The sequence below is a fragment of the Elephas maximus genome, chromosome 8, assembly GCF_024166365.1.
Source record: "Elephas maximus indicus isolate mEleMax1 chromosome 8, mEleMax1 primary haplotype, whole genome shotgun sequence".
Lineage (NCBI taxonomy): Eukaryota > Metazoa > Chordata > Mammalia > Proboscidea > Elephantidae > Elephas > Elephas maximus.
In genome coordinates, this window is record NC_064826.1 from 13,938,264 (window position 1) to 13,962,208 (window position 23,945).

At 41.5% G+C, this 23,945-nt stretch overlaps 1 protein-coding gene across 1 annotated transcript in view; it reads left to right on the forward strand.

The window, feature by feature from the left end:
* The first annotated feature begins 5,610 nt into the window (after positions 1 to 5,610).
* The window catches only part of MTPN (myotrophin), a 50,487-nt gene continuing 32,152 nt past the window's right edge, over positions 5,611 to 23,945 (forward strand). Inside the window, exon 1 of the mRNA XM_049893699.1 lies at positions 5,611 to 5,939. Coding sequence (XP_049749656.1) covers positions 5,868 to 5,939 — 72 coding nt within the window. The 5' untranslated portion in view covers positions 5,611 to 5,867. The remainder of the gene's footprint in view (positions 5,940 to 23,945) is intronic.

Below are 23,945 nucleotides of genomic sequence, written 5' to 3' on the forward strand. Positions count from 1 at the left end.
AAAAGACCAGACCTAATGGTCTGACCGAGACTAGAAAGACCCCGGAGCTCATGGTCCCCAGACCTTCTGTTATCCCAACACTGGAACCATTCCCAAAGCCAACTCTTCAGACAGGGATTGGACTGGACTATAAGATAGAAAATGATACTTGCAGGGTGTGAGCTTCTTGGCTCAAGTAGACACATGAGACTATGTGGGCAACTCCTGTCTGGGGGTGAGATGAGAAGGCAGAAGGGGACAGGAGCTGGTTGAATGGACACGGGGAATACAGGGTAGAGAGGAGGAGTGTGCTGTCTCATTAGGGGGAGAGTAGCTAGGAGTACATAGCAAGGTGTGTATAACTTTTTGTATGAGAGGCTGACTTGATTTGTAAACTTTCACTTAAAGCACAAATAAAAAAAAAAAAAAAGCTGCTGGTTCAAGTCCATACAGAGGAAGAAAGGCCTGACAATCTACTTCCAAAAAATCAGCCACTGAAAACTCTTTGAAACACCATTCTATTCTAACACACATGGGGTCATTATGAGTCAGACTCAACTCAATGGCAACTGGTAATAGCAGTTATGTCCTTGATTTGATCTTTGCCACAAGGCTGAGTTCTAAGCAAACTTTGTTATGTATCTAGTAGATGTTTACTAGCAGAAGGTGATAACCACTTATATATTCCAACACTGCAAGTCTCCATATTTCTGAAGTCTCTGTAAATCTCTTTCATTCCTGATTGCAAGCTAGTCAATTCTCTTCTAAGCCTATCTTTTCCTGCAGTGTTTAATCACATGCAGCCAATAGTAACCAACACATACCACCAGCCTTCTGTTTTGGATGCTCCAGTAGAGCTACACAGTTATTTGGTAAGTTTTCTGCCTTCCACGCTTTACCACGCTATCTCAGGAGATGGTTTTCCCAAATGTTTACCCTGTGAATGTGAATCACCATCCTCATGGCTTCCAATATCATTTCCTCTACTGTTCACCACCTACCCCTAAGCCAATGCCATCTACTGAAGCTTTTGTTGTAGTAATATCTCCCTTCTGACAACAACTTCTGTTATCAGTCAAGATTGGCAGTATTGCTACACTAATAAGCGCCAAGATCTAACTGGCTTAAAGAAACAAAGGTTTAATTCTTACTCAATCCACATATCCCCATGGGATGGCAAGCACACTCAGTCATTCGAGATTTCCTGTGTAGCCAGGATCTGGAATATTCTGGTTGCTGTGTTGTTATTGTCGTTGTTGTGTGCCGTAGAATTGATTCTGGCTCATAATGACTCTACAGGACAGAGTAGAGCTGCCCCATAGGGTTTTGTAGGCTGTAATCTTTACAGGAGCAGATCTCCAGGTCTTTTCTCCTACAGAACCGCTGATGAGTTCGAACTGCCTACCTTTTGGTTAGCAGCAAAGCACTTAACTGTTGTGCCACCAGGGCTCCTTGCTGGTTGCTGTATCAGAGGGGAAAAAAAAGTGCTCAAACGGGTCTTGAATTGGCAAGCCTGGAGGTGACTCATATTACTTCCACTTGCAGCTACGGGAAAACACACACACCACCACGGAGTTGATTCCAACTCATAGTGACCCGACACGACAGAGTAGAACTGCCCCATAGGGTTTTAGGGTTTTCAAGGCTGTAAATCTTTATGGAAGCAGATATCGCCACATCTTTTTCCCGAGGAGTGTTTGTTGGGTTTGAAATGCCAAACTTTTGCAGCCCAGCACTTTAACCACTGTGCCACCAGGGCTCTCCACTCATAGCTAACAAGTCAAAATTAGTTACATGACACTACTGGGCCACAAGGAAGCCAGGACAAGCCAAACTCTCTTGTGCCCAGAATGGCAGACAAAGGGAAATGACTGTTGCACAGCATGGATACCTACCACAACAGGTAAACAAATAATAAAAATAGTTGTGAAGGCAAAAAAAACAAATCTGATAGGAGTAATTGGGGGGCCTATTTAAAGTGGGTAGGCTGGGAGGCCTCTTTGAAGAGATAACATTTGCATTGAGGTTTCAAAGGTGGGAAGGAGTGAGCAGAGTTAGAGGAAGAACATTCCAGACAGAGAAAACAGCAAGCATAAAGGCCCTGCAGTGGGATGAGCTTGGTTTTTCCTGACACTGACAGAAGACTAGATCTATGCGAGTCCAAGAAGCAATGGGGGTGGCAGGGGAGTGCCATCAGATAGGAGAGCCGGTCAAGGGACAGGTCCCAGAGGGCCCTAAAGGCCACAGCAAATAATTAGAATTTTCTCCTAAATGCAATAGGACATCTTCCAGAGGTTTTAAGACAAGAACTAGATGTTTTTCATTTATGTTTTCTAACAGTTACTCTAATTATGTGGGTAATGACTTGGGGAAAAAAAGGGGTAAGAGTGAAAATGGGGAGACCAGCTGGGTGGCTATTTTAGCAATGCAGACAAGAGATGATGATGGCTTAGACTGGGTGGAAGTGAGGGCCAGTCGTAAAGGTGGCAAGAAGTGAACAAATTTAAGATATTTTGAAGGACTTGCAGTTTGTGCTCGGCAGCTAACCATGGAAGAAAAGGCCTGGTGATGGGCTTCCATTAAGATTACAGGCAAGAAAACCCTACGGAGCACTTCTACTCTGTAACACGTGGGGTCACCATGAGTTGGCATCAACTCAAAGGCAACGAACAACAACTAATAAATTGAATAAAAGAGAAAGATGGGGAAAGGGAGAAGTAATTTATGCCCCCCATGATTTTGTTCTCAGTGACAGGGTGGTCACTGGTGCCATTAACAAAGCCAGTGAAGTCTAGGGGACAACCAGGTCTAGAATCTAGGGCTAGGGGAGAACCAGGTCCTATTTTGGACATGTTAAGATTGAGATGTTCAAATAGATAAGTTAAATATAGGAGTGGTCACACAGGTGAAGTCTGGGTGAGAGATATAAATCAAGAGCCTTTGGCGTGATGTAACCCAAAGATTAGACAGGCGGGAGTGTGAGTTAGAAAGAGATGGTGTCTTAGTCATCTAGTACTGCTGTAACAGAAATACCACAAGTGGATGGCTTTAACAGAAAGAAATTTATTTCTTCACCATAAAGTAGGCTACAAGTCCAGACTGAGGGCGACAGCTCCAGGGGAAGGCTTTCTGTTTCTGCCAGCCTCTCATCAATCTTCCTCCAGACTACGAGCTTCTTCCACACAGGGACCCCAGGCCCAAACAAAGCACTCTGCTCCTGGCATTGCTTTCTCCGTGGTATGAGGTCCCCAACTGTCTGCCTGCTTCCCTTTCATCTCTTGAGAGATAAACGGTGGTACAGGATACAACCCAGGGAAACTGCCTTTACGTTGGATCAGGATTGTGACCTGGGTAAGGGTGTTACAATCCCACCGTAATTCTCTTTAACATAAAATTACAATCACAAAATGGAGGACAACCACACAATACTGGGAATCATGGCCCAGCCAATTTGATACATATTTTTTGGGGGGACACAATTCAATCTATGACAGATGGGAACTCCAGAATTTGCCTAACAAATTCCTCTTTGAGATTTGTTTCAGGGAATGTATCATCATTGGGTACATGAATTTGTGTTTCTAGTTGTCAGGAAGCAAAATTAACAGAATAACAATCTAGGTAGCTGTGAAATCTTTGGGGGGCTTTCTTTTGATTAGAAACATTTCTCTGTTTTAAATGATAGAAAAAAAATATTTATATTCATTGAGTACTATTATTAACCCCACTTTACATATGTGGAAAACCCAAGCACAGAGAAATTAAGTAACTTGCTCCGAATGAACAAAATTAGTACAGGCAAGACTGTATTCCTAAAGCTGTATTCAAAACAAGGTATCTGGCTCCAGAGAGTGTGTTCTTCACCCCTACACTATATTGGAATGGTAGTAAGGAGCCTGGTTTGTTTAACTACCAACTGCCTGATTCTGACTCACAGTGACACCATAGGGTTTCCAAAGCTGTAAATCTCTACAAAGCAGACTGCCACATTTTTCTCCCATGGAGATGCTGGTGGTTTCGACCCTCCGACCTTTTGGATAGCAGTGGATTCCTTTAACCACTGTGCCACCAGAGGTCCTTTTGGTTTGTTTACCAAAAAAAAAAAACCTGTTGTTGCCCAGGAGTGGATTCCGACTCATAGTGACCCTAAAGGACAGAGTAGAACTGCTGCCCTACAGGGTTTCCGAACAGTGCCTGGTGGATTCAACAATCGTAAGGAGTTTTTACTGAATACCTCTATGTCCATGTGTGCATGTCTGAATGATTAGAGTCATAAGGCACAAGTCACCCGGTGGCTGCGCCCCAAGTTATGATAAGCCAAACCCTAGGGAGACTAGAACTAGCCTGACAAAAAAATGGTCCGAATCTTCAAACTACTAAAAACAAACTAACAAAAAATGCTGAAACCACAAATTGGACTGGACGGTTGGGTTTGCTCTGCCCTGTGGCCCTCAAAGTGAATTCCCAGCCCTGGGCATCCTTTGCTGTCAGGACAGCATTAAAATCTTTTCCCCACTACTTGCTATGATTTTCCCCTTCAAGGAACCTTGCACGAAGGATTAACAAAGTTCACAGTGCTGTTCAAAATGCTGAGTGGTTCTCTGAGGGCAGAAATTGGTTTATTCTGTTTCACTGTACCCTCAGTGCTCAGCAGGGTATGGCAGGTAGTAGGTATCCAGGGATGATACTTAATAGTGGAAGGGAGAGAAAAAGGAAGGAAGGAGGCAGAAAGAACGGAGGGAGGAAAGGAAGGAGGGAAGAAGGAGGATGGAGAGAAAAAGCAGAAAGGAAGAAGGGAGAGAGGGAGGGAGTAGGAAGCAGGGAAAGAGGGAGAAAGTGAGGAGGACGAAAGGAGGGAAGAGGAGGAGGAGAAAGGAGGAAAGGAAGGAGAAAAGGAGGGAGGGGGAAAAAGAAGGAAAGAAGGGAGAGAGAAGAAAGGCAGGAGGGAGGGAGAAGGGAGGGGAGAGGGAGGGAGGAGGAAGGAGGGAGGGAAGGAGGAGGTAGGAATAAGGGGGGAAAGAGTAATGAAGGAAGGGAGGGAGGAATTCAAATCACACCCCGGTACACTTTTAGAAAGTGAGCAAGATGCCCCCATGATTGTGTCATGAGTGTTTCTCATTTATGGTGGGACAAAGAAACCCAGGTGGTTCAGTGGCTGGCAGTTCGAATCCACCAGGCAGCTCTATGGGGCAGTTCTACTCTGTCCTACAGGGTCACTGTGAGTTGGAATTGACTCGGCGGCAGTGCTTTTTTTTTTTTTGGTACGGTGGGATAAAAACGCCCTAGGCTATAAACAACATGAACTCTACTGTCTGCAGGAGCCCTGGTGGTACAGTGGTTAAGAGCTCTGCTGCTAATCAAAAAGTCAGCAGTTCGAATCCACTAGCGGCTCCTTGGAAACCCTACGGGTGGCTAAGTTCTACTCTCTCCTACAGGGTCGCTGGGAGTGGGAATGGACTGAAACGATACCGCTTTGGGCTTCGTCCGGATGCCCTGCCCACACTTGCTCGACTACCGCCCACCTAACTACTCAGCCTCCTCCACTGCCCCGCCCCCTCACCAGCTCGCCCGGCCACCGCGCCTGCGCGCAGGGGCGGAAGAGGAAGTTGGGGCGGGTCCTAGCGGGGAGTGAACCGGAAGTGTAAACGCTTCGGCTGCTTCTCGGCCAGGCGGAACCTGCTCTGCTGGGCCCGGTGGCTGCAAAGAACTTTTTTTCTCCCGCCCCAACAGTCGCCGCGGCCAACTGCCTCGCCCGCCCGGCCGCCGAGCCCGCCCCCGCTTCTTTTCCTGTCCGGCTCCGCGCGGCCCTGTCTCCTCTGGCCCGGCAGTACCCGCTTGCCGCCGCCGCCGCCACCGCCTCGTCTCCAGCCGAGCCGCCCGCTGCAGTGATGTGCGACAAGGAGTTCATGTGGGCCCTGAAGAACGGAGACCTGGATGAGGTGAAGGACTATGTGGCCAAGGTGAGCGGGGAGGAGTGGAGCGGGCGAGCGCACGGGGGCGGGCTGGAGATGAGGCTGAGGAAGCGGCGGGGGCGGGGGGAGACGCCGGGACCGGGGTGGCAGCGAGGAGAGGGGGCCAAGGGGGGGTCCGAACGGGAAGAAGGGCCCAGATAACACTGTAGCCAGCGTCTCGTGTCCGTAACTGCTGTGCTGATTTTGTCAGGCCGGGTTTCACCTGACCCTCCTTCCCTTCCGGGACCCCCGGAGGAGGGGAGGGGTGGTACCCCGCTTTTTGAGTCACTCCTGAGCCCGGAGGATTAGAGTTTGGGCCTCTTCTACGCCAGCATTACTTGAATCTTTCTTTGGTCAATTCTCCATCTTGGCCTTGCCCCCTGCTGAATGAAGTAACCCAAGTAACTAGGACCAGAGGGACGTTGTCTTTTAACTTTGGGCCCGGCATGAATTTCAGGTATTCGTGGGCCAAGAAAAAAGAGTATCGAAAATAGCAGTAGTTGAAATTCTTACACTTGGTATCACTTCATTGTAGGGTGGTAGCCTTGGGTGTGGCCTTTTTCCTCTCCCCCGCCACAACAGATACATATTTGCTTCGCTGGTAAGGTTGTCCAGTAGCATCTGGGAATGTTTAAGATATCTGAGTAGTTTTTAAGCAAGCATGCTGAGTTTAGTTGCGCCATCCTTCTCCTTGATTCCATCCGAAATGCTTACATGTTTAATAAGTGGTGCGGTTTAGTCGTGGGCTCTTAGGGGGTAAATCATGATATTGAACGCCCATTTAAAGCCTAAGCCGAAAACATAAAACCGAATCCACATTGGGGCAGAGTGGTAAACTTAAAACGCCAAGCTGGCCTGCCTTTGCCCCAGGAACTGTGCATTTTGTAATTACCAGAGAGGTCTCACGTGTGGTTTTAGTTTGGTGAAAGTCTAAGGAGAAATCTACCACAACTAAAGTATAACTTTGTGCATAACCGCAGAGGGCATCTTGGTCACCTGCTGAAAGTGTGAAAAGTGGTTCTAGATGTTCATTTTTCGAAAGATGTGGCCATTAGTGTGCTGCTGTGTTTTGCTTCAGAGATCTTTGTCAGGAAGCAAGTAAGGAGAAGCAGAGCTTCTTAAAACTTGTGGGATTGTGCAAGGCACTCTGTCTAATGCCATTACAGTTGAGATGACTGGTGTGCAGATTATCTACGTGGTTGCTATTTACAGTGGATTGTTAGGACAAACTGCCTTTCCTTCCGTACCTTCTCAGCTCCCGGCAGTCTGAAACCTGGCTTACTGCCTGGTTTGATGTAAGTGTAAAGGGACGAAGTTACTTGGAACACTAGTCGGTGGTACACTTACTAGCAGTGGGACACTGTGGTGCTCTGGAAGTGGGTGGGTTTTGTCAGGGTGCAACCTGAGCTATTTGATGTACTTAAAATGCAGAGTTGGTAAGTACTAACTGAACTTAAAAAAAAAAACAAAAAAAGCAAACCCACTGCCGTTGAGTCGATTCTGACTCATAGCGACCCTATAGGACAGAGTAAAACTGCCCCACAGAGTTTCCAAGGAGCACCTGTGGATTTGAACTGCTGACCTCTTGGTTAGCAGCTGTAGCACTTAACCACTACGCCCACAGCTACAAAAATAACACAATTTACATACTGTCTTCCTGGTGCATTATTTTTTGTCACCCTTATGTCAGTCTGGCAGGTAAGTCAGTCCTATTCTTAGCCCCATTTTACAGTTAGAGTTACTGAGCTGCAGAGTACTTAAGAGTCCACAGTTTAGAGATAATAAGTGGTGACTCCAGAACTAAGCTGCTCTCTCCAAAACTGAGACTTTTTTTTCCGAGAGGGTGGGGGTACGGAGATTTTTTTTTTTTCTTTTTTTAATTGTGCTTTAGGGGAAAGTTTACAGCTCAAGTTCAAAATTGAGACTCTTCAGCTGCTCCATGCAGGCTGTCACAATCTCCAACTTCACTGTGAAAGCATGTAACACCAAGATTGCTAGTAGGACCTTCCCAGCGTGCACACCTAGGCAGAGAAATGAACAGTCTTCAGTCACCCGAAAACGTTTATGTAAAAATATGTGCCTAGAAGGATGGGCTAATTTCTTTTCAGGTACTTTTAAAAGTAGGCCAAAGGAAGTCTTGAGAACTGGTTTATCCAAAAAGGTTGACTGTAATGTAACCCGGTGGTCAGGCCATTGGACTTCTCCTTAGTTTTTTTTGAGTAACTTGAGTCTCTTGAAACATCTTTTATTTTGTTGATGAAAAATAGCCAAAAAACAAAACAAAAAGCGATCACCCTAGTTTTCACTGACTTAGCTACGTTCCGTTCTTAATGCCTGTTGCCACGCTCAACTCCTAATTTGATGGCTTCTTCTGCTCAGCAGCCGTCTTCCCTGATCACCCATTGGCTCACCTGTCCATTTGCCAGTTCATGATCACTGTTTTCTGAATTTATGTAAAGTGCATTTATCTGGATAGGTGTGTACAAAGAAAGTACCCAAACGTTTGTTAACTGTTTAGTTTTCCTTCTTAGGGGTGAGAATCTTTTAAACAATACTCTCCTCAGTAATGCTGTGAAGGTCTCTCACCTCGTTAATAGGTAAGAATGGACCTGTAGGTAAAGCATTTTACTGTTTTCCCTTTCAAAGTTAATCTGCAAAAAATCGGTTATTGTACTGTTTCTCTCTGCCTCTGCCTTCTCTGCAGATACCTGAAGTATGGGTAGGCATTTGTTGGTGTTTTGAGGTGAGTTCTGGAACTGAAATGTCAGTTCAGAGCTGCCAAGCTAGATGTTTCTAAGTGGAAAGAGAAGCACATAAAGAAAAATTAGCAGTGCTCCATGTCACATTAAAATGATATCTGAGGCAGTTTTTCAAGTCTTTCAGCACTGCATTTTGGCTTCTTGGCTGACCTAAAGGCCACATTTCATTAATTTGTCTTTGTTTATTGGGCACCTGTCAGGTCCCAAGCACTGAGTTCCACCTGGGATGTTAGGAAAGGAGTTGGACACAGTGCTTAGGGGACATAAGCATCTCTATCCAGCAGACCTCTGTGAAAAAGAGCTTTCAGACTTACTTTAAAACAACATGCAAATTACAAAATAACATTTCACTTATATGAGGTTCAATTTGCCTAGTTGGCAAACACGTGAGAGCCAGAGAGTAAAGGGATTTGTGAGCAGGTGTATATTCATAGCCACATCTTCAATCTGTGTGCTTCTCTGGATGACATGATTTTTGCCTTTGTCTTCCATTCTGCCTTTATGTCGATTTCTTCCACTGGAGTTAATTCTGGCCTCCCAAGAGCTCCAGGCTGCCTAGTGGACAGCTCTGTTCAGACACTTTTCAAATCAAACTCTCAATTTTCCTCTGAAAAACTCTTTTCTATTCCTGTTGTCTCCATTTTGCCATGATATTGTGACCCAACCATTTGCTTAAACAAGGGAGTTTTCCTGGATTTCTGAGTGTTATCAAGACTGCCTTCTTAGTCTCTCTCAGCCATTCCTTACCCTCCACGCCCATGGTTGCTACTTAAGATTGGATCCTTAGTATATCCATCCTGCGCTGTGTTTCCTTGACTGTAACGTCTCGCCTTCCCTTCCTGGTCAACTTGCGCATTTAGCTGAGGGGTCTTTCTGTAATGTCAGTCTGAGCATGTTATCTTTTCAGCCAGCCTCCTTCGCTGCCCTTAAAGTACTCCTGTCATTCCCCATTGCTTATTTTAAAAGGTCACCTCCTCCTTGGTTTGGCGTTTGTGCTTTGCGCCCTGTCTGCCTCCTCAAACTCACTTCTTCACAAGCACGCTGCCCCAGACCTGCCAGGCTGTTTCTGACTTGGAGCTCCTTGCACGTGCGCTTTCGTTCTCCTTGACCAAGTCTGCTGGCGTACGGTGCCTCGCCCGACCTGGTGAGCTCCTGCTTGTCCCCCTCGCTCAGATGTCACCTCCCCCAGAGAACCTTCCTGACTTCAGGTGGAGTGCTGCTTTTGCTCTGCACCTGTCGGAGTGCTATGCTTTCCTCTTGCACGTCTGTCTTCCCTTAGGCTCCAGGTCTCCGGGGGGAGGTATTCTGTGGTTTTTCATTTTTGTACCTGCACCATAAAAAAAGAAAGAAACAGTTGTTGTGGGCTCACTTCCGACTCGTGGTGATATCCGTGACGGTGCCAAGGAATGTCACACCTTAAACTCATGTGTTCCGAGGAAGGAGTTCTGTTATTCTTTGCTGTATGTAGTTTCAACGCACTTTATTAGTTATAATAATTAGCACTGGCTGGGTTACTTACATTGCCAGGCACTAGAAAGCACTCCGCAAGATGTTTTATCTAAGTTTTCATTTGCTGTTTACCACATAGTTTCAATACAGGTAATATTCCCATTTTAAAGTTAAGGAAACTGAAGCTTAGAGAAGTTAAGTGACTTGGCAAGGTCACAGAATAAGTGGCATAACCAGAATTTAAATCCAGGGCCATCAGATTCTATAGCTCGTCTTTTTTCCACCATATCAGTCTGTCTCAAAATGGCTGTATGGTTTCTTAGCTCACAGTAGCTTGGAATCACACATTAAGAAGATGAGAAAAGGACCTGCAAGAGGCAGGCCCAATGAGTTGTCACTGACAGTGAATAGAGAGTTAGAAAATGGCTACAGTTTGTTTAAGTTACTGTTTTTAACAGTTTGGAAATAATTAGCATAGAAACAAACATCTCTATAAACCTAAATTCTCTGCAGAAGCTGTTTTTGCTGGAGGTGTGTCTATAAGGAGACTGATGGCTTGATAGCCTGTGGACACTTTTTGTGTTACGTTATAGTCACACTTAACCTTATGGAATAATTATGTTCTTAGTTAATGATCCTGAGCAGCCCAGAAAAAGTTAAATTGTGTCTCTTTGCCTCAGGAGGAAAGAAAAGTTACTAAAGTACCAAGATGTCTACTTTCAGAATGGTTTAAAGAAATGGCACTTTAAAAAAAAAGTATATTCTTCCATTGCTAGGTACATACACAAAAGAACTGAAAGCAGATACCCAAACAGATGCTGGTACACCGGTGTTGATTGCAGCGTTATTCACAAAAGCCAAGGTGTCTGTGACAGATGAGTGTGGGTAAACTGTAAGCAAAGTGTGCTATATCCATGCAGTGGACTATCATTCAGCCATAAAGAGAAATGACATTCCGATACAGGAATGAACCTTGACAACGCTGTGTTAAGAGAAACAAGCTAGGCACCTAACGGCGAATAGTATATGATCTCGCATAAATCTCTAGGATAGGTAAATGCATAGAGACAGAAAGTAGGTTAGTGGTTACCAGGGGCTGAGGGTGGAGGCAGGGAATGGGGCATTATTAGCTTAATGGCACAGAATTTCTGTTTGGGGTGATGAAAACGTTAAATGATTGTGATGATTGCACAACATTGTGAATATAATTAATGCCACTGAATTGTACCCTTAAAAATGGTTAGGGTGGTACATTTTATATTCTCTTTTACCACAGTAAAAAAAGAATATGTTTTAAATTTTGCATATTTGAGCATTGTGGTTTGGTATGGAGGTGTAATTTCGTTTACTTACCACATCAGCCCATGAGCATAGTTCCTATTGTTAACCCCATCTGAGAGATGAAGAGACTGAAGCAAAGATGAAAGAACTTGTGTTAGGTCATAAAGCTTTTGAGTAGTGAAGCTGAGACTTGAACCCAGTGTCTGGGACTTCATAGCTCCTTGCAGTTCACCACTTCAGCATAGCATTGACCTTCATTCCTCAGTAATGCAGGATAACTCAAGGGCTAGTGTATTACTGAGTATGTAGGTGTTAAAAGCAGAGGATCTCAGCAGGGTGGTAAGGATGCACTGAGACTGTTAGAGGTGAGGGAGTGGTAGCTGTGCAGATACAGCTGTCTCAGGTGGATGCTGTGGGCTGGGTCGGTAAGGAGTCCTTGCTGCCTCCCGCAGGTCTGTTAGGTGTATTCTCTTGTTTACGTGTACTTCTCTTTCCCTGGCTGTGAAACACTATACATCAGACCTCTAACTTCCCTTTCTCTGTGGTTTCCTTTCCCTCTCCATCCCCCATTCTAATTACATATGCCTTTGACACACTAATAGGGTTGAAAAGCAACAGTTGTATACCATGTGAGATGATAGGATCTCTTAAACCTGAGAAAGCTATCAACTCTAATCTTTAGAAATTTCGACTTATTTTTCCTAATAGAGTAGCCTATTTAACCAAGTTCCTGATTCAGTCTATCTTGCATTTATAGTTTTAGACTGTTTTCCTTTTTTTTTTAATTATTAGTTCCTTTCTTATTTCAAAAATGTATCAGTATGTATCGCCCTTTCTACAGCAGGGCTGGTGGCCCAGTCAGAAAGAACAATACCAGCTTGTATAAGGAATAGGTGCTGTCTTAGTTATCTCGTGCTGCTGTAACAGAAATACCACAAGTGGATGGCTTTAACAAAGAGAAGTTTTATTTCCTCACCATAAAGTAGGCTAAAAGTCCAAATTCAGGGCCTCAGCCCCAGGGGAAGGTTTTCTGTCTCTGTCGACCTTCTCATCAACCTTCCCCTGGACTAGGAGCTTCTCCATGCAGGGACCTCAGGTCCAAAAGATACACTCTGCTCCTGGCACTGCTTTCTTGGTGGTATGAGGTCCCCCTCTCCGTTTGTTTCCCTTTCCTTTTTATCTCTTGAGAGAGAAAAGGTGGTGCAGACCATACCCCGGAGAAGCTCCCTTTACATTGGATCAGGGATATGACCAGGTAAGGATGTTACAATCCCACCCTAATCCTCTTTAGCATAAAATTACAGTCACAGAATGGAGGGCAACCACACAATACTGGGAATCATGGCCTAACCAAGTTGACACATATTTTTGGAGGACACAATTCAAACCATGACATGTGCCCTCAGTGAGCATTCTTCTCCCTGTTAGGATTCTGGTGTTTTTTCTTATCAATATAAAATAAGGTCTTTTTTGTATTGGAATGTTCACGTAGATGTCCATAGACCATGTGTAGTGTTTTGCATTGGGATTTTAAACATATCCTTCTATTAGTGCAGATAACTGAAAGGTTAATGAGTTAAAGCTAGCTGGTATATACTTGTTATTAAAAAGATACAGCTGTATTGAACGAATACAAAGTGTTCTGTTGCACATTTCCCCTTCCCAGGTAGTTCCTTTCTTTATAAAATGTACTAGGTTTTTTTTCTATTTTTCTTAAAAGAGAGAAATGTATAAAGAATACAAAAACTGACGCATAATCTGACACCTAAAATAATTAAAATGTTTGATCAAATGTAGAACTTATTTTGGACATCAGGATTTCCAAAAATATGATTCAGAAATCTTTATGGTTGAAAGATGTTGAACTATAAGGAAAAGAAGGCATGGAAAGTGCCATGGGGGAAGAAAAAAAGTCAGAGGTTGAAGGAAATCCTTTAAAAGAAAAAGTATAGAATCTATACAGTAAATTTGAACCTTGGGCAAAAGGCCTGAAATTATTCTGAATAACAGGAATTGTAGCTTGTAAATATGCAAACAGAAAGTAATTTTAAGATCCTTAAACTGAACGGGGATTCTGCAAAATCTTTTCAGCTGCCAGAAGTCATTCTTCACCAAAAACATTCCGGAATTTTCTCCTTCGCCCTTGTCCCAGTGCTGTGACCTGGCTTGATTTCCAACTCCACAAGTGAAAGGAAGGCTAGTTAGGAGCCTGGTGTTCATTGGTCGTGTATAATTCTTTCTGGAAATATCTTTAAAAAAATATTTTGCTGTTTTCAATTAGAAAATGTCTTAAGTGCTCCTAATTCCTTTTAAACTTTACAGACAAAAAAAATATGTAATTAATAAGCAAATCAACTGCATAAAACTAAACAGCTTTTATAAAGTAACTAGTTATTGTGGGAAAAAATGCTTAAATTGAAGGTTCTGTGTTGCAAATATACAGATTGTAGAATACGCCATGAGATTTGGGGCCTTAACCATCATGGACTACCACTTAAAAACTTTTTTCCTGTCAGTAAGAAAGATAGATGCTTAACACTTTGGTTAAAAATACTTGGAAGGAGTTAATGGCATCTTGTTTGCACTGAAAATATTTTCTGTCTCTAATTTCATTTCTTTGACTTCCATTAGTGGTGTGATAATGATAAGTAAATTAATGAAAACAAGCCTATAATTTGCATATGTAAACTTCCAGAACCTTGAATAGTCCTAGGTTAAGAATCCCAGAGACAGAAATACTAGCTTAGGATAAACAGCACAGGACTTGGCTTTATGTCGTAGTTCTCTTCCTTCAACAAAGTATGTGTTTTTTGTTCTTTACTATGAACTTTTTTGGGGGGCAATATTCTCAGCCATCACTGCCATTGAAGTGTGTCTTGTAGTAGTCTTATCAGTGAAAATACCCATCGTTGGGGGACATGTCTGAGGTAAGAAGGTGATCACTTTGGTCAGCATCACCCTAGTATGGATTTTAACTAGTAGTAAGAAAACTGTTCTTCTGAACACAGTGAAGGTGTTTTATGAGGATTCATTATCATATATTATTGTTTTTATGAAGCAGGAGCCCATTAAATAAATGCTTATTAATTGTGGAAATTATTATTGTTCATTACCTTGAAATGAGTTCTCATTTATAGTACTGCAAGTTTGATGCATTTGGTGTGACCGACCTTTCCTGTTAACATCTTAGAAAATATACAGAGTAAGAGCTTGTTGATTTCATACTTCTCAGACCTGTCCCATCTCTCTGTTTTGCTGAATTGTAAAGATCCAGATAAAGTATTACCGCCTTTTTTGTTTGCTTTCCCATGGCGGTAGATTTTACATTTGAACCCACTGCTCTTTTGAAATGTATGATTCTGGTACTGTTTTATCCACTCATGTCACCAAGCAGTACTATCATACGATTCTTTTTTGCAAAGTTACAGCCTAAGGTAAGGGTTAACCTGTGTGTGTGGGGGGGGGGGGGTTGTAGGGGACAGAGAAAGAGTGGTAGGAAAGGGGGGACCATAGCATTCATCTGATTCTCAAAAGGCTCTGTCATTTTTAAAAATGTGAAATACCACATTCTTCAGGAATTCTGAAATCTTAAGTGGGAAAGGTAAAACTTAGCTGTAACTGAAATACTGGGGACATGGACTCAACCATATAGTTTGGTACATTTGTTTTGTTGCATTCCACTATCTATCAGTCAGATGTCTAGTATTAATTTACATGCTACAAAATGGTCACTCAAATGCTAATTTAGAACACTTTGTTAAGTAGATTTTGGGGACACTGGTCTCTTGTGACAGTCTAGTATATACTTTTATGCCTTAGAAGTCAGCTGCAGTAATGTGTACACATCCTGAAGACCTTCAGAGGAAGACAATTCTTTGATTCTTTTTGCCTGAAGAAAGGTCTAAAAACAATTCTGTTGGAGTCATATGATCATTTCATTTAGAAATATATAAGGATTGCTGAGTGTTTATTATTCAAATAAGCCTAATACTGTGTAGCAGAGACCTGTAATAAATACTGATGCTGTCACATATCCCCACCAGACCACGATTTTGAAAGGCATAGAAAAGATAAAATGTTGCTGTTAAGAACAGGAAATCTGAAACTATTAAGAATATGCCGCATATTTCTAAATATGTTTTTGTTCCATGTTAAATCCATTTAGCAGAGCAGTAGGCAAAGATTTTCAAAAACTGGGGAAAATCTAGGGAAAGGAAGAGTGAGATACCTACAGAAATGAAAACACTAACTAAATGAGACTTCCTGACCTACTCTGTACTTGGGCTGTAAACTTCACAGATCTATCACTTAATATCACAGAACCCCTTGAACTGCTTTTTCCTTCAGTAGTTTCTAACCTGTTACCTCTTCTCTTCTTTAAGCTTCCAGAAGCTCTCCTGGGAATGGAGTAGTAACAGCAGTCCACCAGAAAAAAATTCACTCTGTGGACCATGGATGTGATTAGAGTAATAATATCCCTGGAATCCAGATAGAATAAACCCAACACATTTGCACTGTTAAGAAATAAGTATAACAATAAATACTGTATCCTAATAGCCACTATTTAATGCTAGGCTACTTGCTGAGTGCTTCGTCTACATTTTCTCATTTAAATTGTTATAAAATGTGATTACCTTACCAAAAAAAAAAAACCAAACTTTTTTTTTTGGCGCAAAAGAGGGAAAAGGCGAAGCAGATCAATTAACTTCAAGGTAACCAAGCCAGGATTGTCCCTAGATCTGTCAGATTCCAGAACCTGTTTGATTTCCTATTCCCAAGAAAGATGATCAACCAAATGCAGAAATTATCGAACCAATATTGTTAACATCACACACAAGCAAAACTTTGCTGAAGATCACTCAAAAGTGGCTGCAGCAGTATATCAACAGGGAACTGCCAGAAATTCAGGCTGGTTTCAGAAGAGGACATGGAACCAGGGATATCATTGCTGATGTCCGATGGATCCTGGCTGAAAGCAGAGAATACCAGAAGGATGTTTACCTGTGTTTTATTGACTATGCAAAGGGATTCAACTGTGTGGATCATAACAAGTTATGGATAACAATACAAAGAATGGGAATATCAGAACACCTAGTTGGGCTCATGAGAAACCTGTACATAGATCACGAGGCAGTTGTTCGGACAGAGCAAGGGGATACTGAGTGGTTTAAAGTAAGGGAAGGTGTGCATCAGGGTTGTATCCCCTCACCATACGTATTCAGTCTGTATGCTGAGCAAATAATCCAAGAAGCTAGGCCATATGAAGAGGAATGGGGCCTCAGGATTGGAGGAAGACTTATTAACAACGTGCATTATGCAGATGACACAAGCTTGCTTGCTGAAAGTGAAGAGGACTTGAAGCACTGATGAAGATCAAAGATCACAGCCCACAGCCTTCAGTATGGATTACACCTCAACACAAAGAAAACAGAAATCCTCACAACTGGACCAATAAGCTACATCATGCTAAACGGAGAAAAGATCGAGGTTGTCAAGGATTTCGTTTTACTTGGATTGACAATCAACACCCATGGAAGCACCAATCAAGAAATGAAAAGACGCATCGTATTGTGCAAATCTGCAAAGGACCTCTTCAAAGTGTTGAAAAGCAAAGGTGTCACCTTGAAGACAGGTACACCTGACCCAAGCCCTGGTGTTTTCAATTGCATCATTGCATGTGAAAGTTGGACGGTGAATAAGGAAGACCAAAGAAGAACTGACGCCTTTGAATTACAGTGTTGGGAAAGAATATTGACTGTACTATGGACTGTCAAGAGAACGAACAAATCTGTCTAGGAAGAAGACGAGAATGCTCCTTAGAAGCAAGGATGGCGAGACTGCATCTTACATACTTTGGACATGTTGTCAGGAGGGATCAGTCCCTGGAGAAGGACATCATGCTTGGTAAAGTACAGGGTCAGCGGAAAAGAGGAAGCCCCTCAACGAGGTGGATTGACCCATCGGCTGCAAAAATGGGCTCAAGCATAGCAGCGATTGTAAGGATGGCAGGGGACCGGGCAGTGTTTGTTCTGTGGTACATAGGGTCGCTATGAGTCGGAAGCGACTCGGAGGCACCTAACAGCGACAACTTGGTTTCTGTTATATGAACGTGGGTATTTTTAAGAAGCTTGAGGAGGTAGAAGAGGAAGGGAATTTCAATTTTTGCTTGTATGAGTTAGCGCAAACCTGTTATCGAAAGAGAAACTTTTAGAACCACAATGACCATAGTCCAGCTCATGGTGAGTGGGTGACAACCGTCACTGGATCTGATGAACTTTCTTTTTTGTTCACTGCCGTGTCTGCCACTTAGGGTAATGCCTGACTTATAGTAAAAAAAAAAAAAAAATAGTAGGAGCTGATAAATATTTGTTGAATGAATGACTGACGAAGTAAATGACTAATGAATGAAAAAGTCTTTGAAGGTTCATGGTCTTATCAGAGATCTGGAGCCAGCTGTATACCAGTGGCGGAGGGGTTCATATTGAAAGATACTGCAGTTAGTTATTCTCCCTCCAGAAGAGAAGGTCAGGATGAGGGTAGGGAGTACCAGGTTGAGGTAGAAGTCATTGTCAAAATTTGGAGTCCAAATGACAGGAAAGAAAGAGTGTCCAGAGTCTAATGAGAAGAAGAGAGTGTTAGCAGAGACGAGTCCAGGTGAGCCAGTTCGCCTCCGTCTTGGCACTGGTAAACTGGCAGCAAAGAAGAAGACAATAACTTAGGGTCTTCTCTGTGGCTAGATGCTTTAACTACATGCTGAGGTGTGATACAAGGACGAGGAGATCAAATAAAGATACCAGGCCACTCTGAGTTAACCCTGGAATGGTTTATTTGTCATTTCAAACTTCAGAGTTAAACAGTAATCTAAGTCATTTTAAGACTTTTTTACTTTTGACATAGAATGTCCAGATTCTTTTTTTTTTTTTAATAATTTAAGCTATTCAAAAAGAAGTAATGAAATTATTATATAATACAACCACAGCCAGGTATTAGTTTGTCAGTTATGTGTTAAACATGAAAGGTAATTCAGCAGCTACTTTGGCTCCTAGACTTTGACCCAAAATATTAAGACTTACATCTTAAAAAAGCTATAAGGTACTTGCAGATTTTCTCCAGTTAATCCTAAAAGTGCTGTATGTTGTCCTTCATTCTTGTTTCCGTCCCAAGCACTCATTTTTATAAGGATTGTATTTTGAACAGCATCAGGTTCAAGAATAATTACTCTAAAGGAAATATTAATATAAATATAATCTCTGTAAGGAGCCCTGGTGGCAGAGTGGTTAAGCACTCAACTGCAACTGAAAGGTCAGTTCAAATCTACCAGCTGCTCCATGGGAGAAGGATGTGGCAGTCTGCTTCCATAAAGATTACAGCCTTGGAAACCCCATAGGGCAGTTCAGCTCTGTCCTATAGGGTCGCTATGAGTCAGAATCAACTCTATGGCAGTGGTTATTTCTTAGACATACAAACTCTTATTAATGCTGATTTTTACATCATCTCACAAAACTAAAAATAAAGGGCTTTAAAGTCAGGTGTTTGGAGGCAACACGGATTGGGTGATGTTTCTATACAGATTTTTTTTTAATGAGTTTTTAAATTTTTAAATATTGTCGTTGCCTTTCAGCTAAAATGAAGTTATTAGAGTTGTTAGTTGCCGTCGCGTGTTGACAGCCGCATGTGTGCAGAGTAGTTCTGCTCTGTAGGCCTTTGAGGGCTATAATCTTTTGGAAGCGGGTCCCCAGGCTTACCTTGCTGGCTGACCTTTGGGTGGGTTGGAACTGCCAGCCTTCTGGCTAGTTGTCGAGCACTTAATCCATTGAGCACTTAACTGTTTGCGCCACCCAGGGTCTTCTGTCAGAATTAGTGTACTTAAGAAGTTTTCATTGTTGTTGCAAGACCTAGGAGACAGTACTTCTCTGTCCTGTAGGGTCGCTATGAATTAGAATCAACTCGACAGCAACGGGTGTGGGTTTTTTTGGTTATGAGTTTAGCTATGTAATATTCTTAACTTTGTTTTTAAAATAGTCTGTAGTGTTGAGTTCCTCCTTGCTCCATCTGTAGTTTAGGGCATTTAGAATTAGTCTTGTGTGTATCTGTGTGTTTTGTTGTGTGTATATCATTTTGTGTTTTGTTATTTTTTTATTGTTTATTCTTTTGGGTTTTTTGTTTTGCTTTGTTTTTGTGCTAAAGCTTGTGTCATTAACCGTTAATTTTATTGTATTGAGGCTTTCTTTGGTCTATTATAATCAAGTTTCGTTGCAAGTATTGAAAGAAGGTGTAGTTTCCATAAAGTGCAAAGTTTGATCTATAGTAATGCAGCCTCATTAATTATTAATCCTACTTGCTATATCCTTACTTGCCAAAGACTGAGATTAGTATGATAGTCTCCCTGCAGTGATATTTCTGTTCTGTTTTGGGGGGGCGAAATTCATATTACATAAAATTAACCATTTTAAAGTGTGCAGTTCAGTGGTATTTAGTACATTCAGAGTGTTGCACAGCCACCACTCCTGTCTAGTGCCGGAGCATTTTCATTAGCCCCAGAGAAAACCCATACCTGTTAAGCAGTCAGTCTCCATTCTCCCCTCTCCCCAGAGCTAAAATGGTATTTTTGTTAAATGTTTTTTTGTTAGACTTCATTGAAGAATTCACAGCTGGTTTTTAAGAATCTATTTTAATGTAAAGTGACCATCTTTTTCCCATTTCCTTTTTTTGCTTTGAATTCTCCTTTGTTGTGTTTTAATTTTACTATTCTTAGTGTTTTGGTTTATGTGCCCCATATATTTTTGCCCATTCTTTTAAATTCTTTTTAGCATTTTGTTTTTAGGTGTATCTCTCAATAGTGCTTATGGTTGGATTTTTGTGAGGATATTATTGTTTAACAAAATCTGGGATTCAGCTTTTATCTTTAAATTTGGGAGTTAAACCTACTCACACTTATTGTCAGAACTGATAGATTTAAATTTTCTGGCTGTTAGACTTTGAATTTACATTGTTTAAACTTATATTTTACCTTTGTTAACCGTAGGGACTTGTTTTCTTGGCCTCATTTTCTTCCATGACTTGAAAGGTGTATTGGTTTCCTAGGGCTTGCATAACTAAGTACACAAACTGGGTGGTTTAAAACAACAGAAATTCATTTTCATACAGCCCTTCTGCTTCACACCAGCTATAGCAGTGCCAGGCGCTGCTTGGTTTATAGGTGCATCACGTCAGCCTCTCCATAGTTCTTCACGTGGCCATTCTTCCTGTGTGTCTCTGTCACTAGTCATAGTGGATTAGAGCCCACCCTCCTCTAGCATGACCTCACGCTAACTGAATTACATCACATCGGCAAAGATGTTATTTCCAAATAAGTTCCCATTCACAGGTACCAGGGGTTAAGATTTCAACATACCTTTTTCAGGGGACACAATTCAATCTATAACAGAAGGTATAAATCTCTTTTAGGTCTTCCAGAATTTAAATTTCATCAAAAGCATGTTTAAGTTTAAACTTTGCCAAGTCAATAAATACGCAGTAGCCTTTGGTTTTAGTTTTTCAGAACAACTATTTGTATTGCTTTCATTGAGTATACAAGTAACACATACTCATTTTCTTAATGTAAGTAACATCAGAATTCAGAAAGTGAGAGTGTCCTCAATCCTGTCCCGTAAAGATGACTACAAAATAAATTAATATGTCTAGTCTTTGAGATTTTATGATTATATAAAAACATGTTTCTTGTAAGTTTTGAAGTATTTTGGGGGGAACTCCTTAACCTTTTTCTCCATTCTTTACTCATTTGAGTATCGTTACCCAACTTTACTTCCATCAGCGCAGATTTTTAATTTCGCTGTCGCAGTTTTTGTTTCCTTTCTGTATTTCACTTTCTCAGCCAGCTTGCTCCCTTTTCCTATCAGCCTGCAGCCCGCAGTAGATGGTTCATGAGTGAATGGTTAGCCAAACTGATATACTTAGGAAAATATTAGAATAAACCATCCAGTACATAGAATACTAGGTTAAAAAAAAAAAAAAAAGCCAGCTTGGTACTTTGAAGAAGAAATTATACCAGATTAATTTTGTTCTGTTGTCACAATAAGGCAAAAAGAAAAAAATAGACTTAGTTTAGCTTGATCTTTAGAAAAGTATGGTGCTGACAGACAACTAGAAAAAAAGCCTCTATTGCTTGTAGTTCTCTTAAATAACCAAATAACTGACTCAGTGGTGATAGCCAGGTGGCAGATACTGAACTCTGGGGAGTATAGTGAATAACACCCCTCTTAGAAATTAGACCTGAGACATGTTCTGTCTGATACTTATTATCTGGCAATTTCCTGGATTAAAAATAATTGAAAGCACATTCACCAAATTTTCATGAGAATAATATTGGTAGGTCTTAAATTTTCAGTGAATTTTATTGTTTTATGTTCTTCAAATTCAGCATAACCCAATAAATAGTTCGCCTTCTGGCATCTTGACCCATTCATGTATTACTTTCTGTAGCAAAGCCAGGTGTGACTGTTAATGTTTTTACAAGTCACATAATTAACACGTACAGGCTCTATCCCAATCACCAGAGCAAAGTGATAAGACTTTTTTTCTTTCTGTTTTGTGACCCAACTTCAGAAATGTTACAATACAGGAAAATTTGTATTTTAGAATTGATGAAACAGTGGCAATAATATGATATGTTCTGTGAAATAAGGATTTCATTGTTACAGGATATCGATATCGATCTACATGCCCATAAATTAGAATAATTAAGTAAACTATGGTATATTTTGCTTCTTGTACGTAGGGTCACTGTGAGTTGGAAGCAGCTTGACGGCACCTAACAACAATGGTACATCCACTTGACAGAATATTATGTGGCTTTCAAAAATGGTATCTCATATGTGAAATGATACACAGTGTGGTTGTAACTTTTTCGAACAACTGGACTGAGGAAAAAAAAGTTGAAATGGAAGTTCAGGGAGGTAATCCCAATGGTTGTATTTGGATGGTGGAACTCACTAGAAGAAACATCTCATTTTCCAATTTTTATTAAATGAACATATGTTACTTTTTAAGTGTGTGTGTGGTGGTGAGAGGGTGGTTTGTAACACTAAGCAAAGAATCATTTAGAAACAAAGCATACTATACTAATTTCTTTTTTATGCAGTTCCTAGACTGATAATCTCAAACATTTGGCATTTGTATATTTCAATAATGTGCTTGGGGAAATGGTGGGAAAGCATGGTTGGCTGAGAGTGTAAAGAACCGGATCTGGGATCAGTAGACTACGGGCCTTTCTGACCCTGTATAGAAAAAGCTTGTCCGTCCCCGAATTAGATTCAAGACTATTTGAATTGTAGTTCCCAGGTACACTGCAGATCTCTCTCTCTTTATATGGCGAACTGAAGGAAGTTACCTGAATATTGCCAGAGCTCATTCCTCAGTCTTTTGCTATTTAATATTTTTACCAAGAACTTGGATGAGCATAATAAAGATAGGTGGCAAGGACTAGCAAAATCCTTTAATAATAATAAAGATGTAGAAAGAACTTGGCAGGCCGGAAAAATAAGGTGACCATTACAAGATGAAATGTAATAGCAATAGATGTACCAGAAAAGCACTGACCGAAATTTGGGATGATTTAGTTTTGGTTGCAATGCAATGTGGCTGCTAAAAACAATAATCTAACGTGAAAATAGGAATTGCTTGTTTGCTTATTCTTTGTGCCCCCAATGGATAGATCCAGAATCAGTAAACAGTGAATATTCCAGCATTCGGAGCAGGAATGGGCTGATCAGCAAGGTCCTGAGTTGCCTTTCATGAGAGATGGTCAGTTGTAGGTTGGCATACACAAGCAAGAATTCAAACACAGAATGGGTAGTTGGATTACATGACATTCAGAATCTTCCAGCCCTGAGATTATGTGGCTTTCAGAGACTCTAACAATGTTCTAAAAATAACCCCCTTGTGAAAACAAATATGCAAAAAAAAACAAAAAACAATTGCTATGGCTGTTGAGTCAATTCTAACTCAAAGTGACCCTATAGGACAGAGTACTACTGCCCTATAGGGTTTCCAGGCAGCAGCTGGTGGATTTGAGCTGCCAACCTTTTGGTTAGCAGTCAGGCTCTTAACCACTGTGCTACCAGGGTAAACCCAATTGTGAAGTAGGTACAAAATCAGTAGTAGTTTTGGTAAGCAAAAGGCCCTGCAGTGTGACAAAGATGGTATAAGTCAGTGCACTAATTTATTAAATTTGACTGTTTTGGGTGGTACACAAGTGCCCTGTGGACATTGTATGCTGAGTAAATAATCCAAGAAGCTGGACTGTATGAAAAAGAACATAGCGTCTTGATAGGAGAAAGATTCATTAACAACCTGTGTTATGCAGATGACACAATCTTGCTTGCTGAAAGTGAAGGGGACTTGAAGCACTTAACTGAGGAAGAGCAAAGACCACACGCAGCCTTCAGTATGGATTACACCTCAACCTAAAACAAAAATCCTCACAGCAGTACCATTAAGCAACATTATGGTAAACAGAAAAACGATT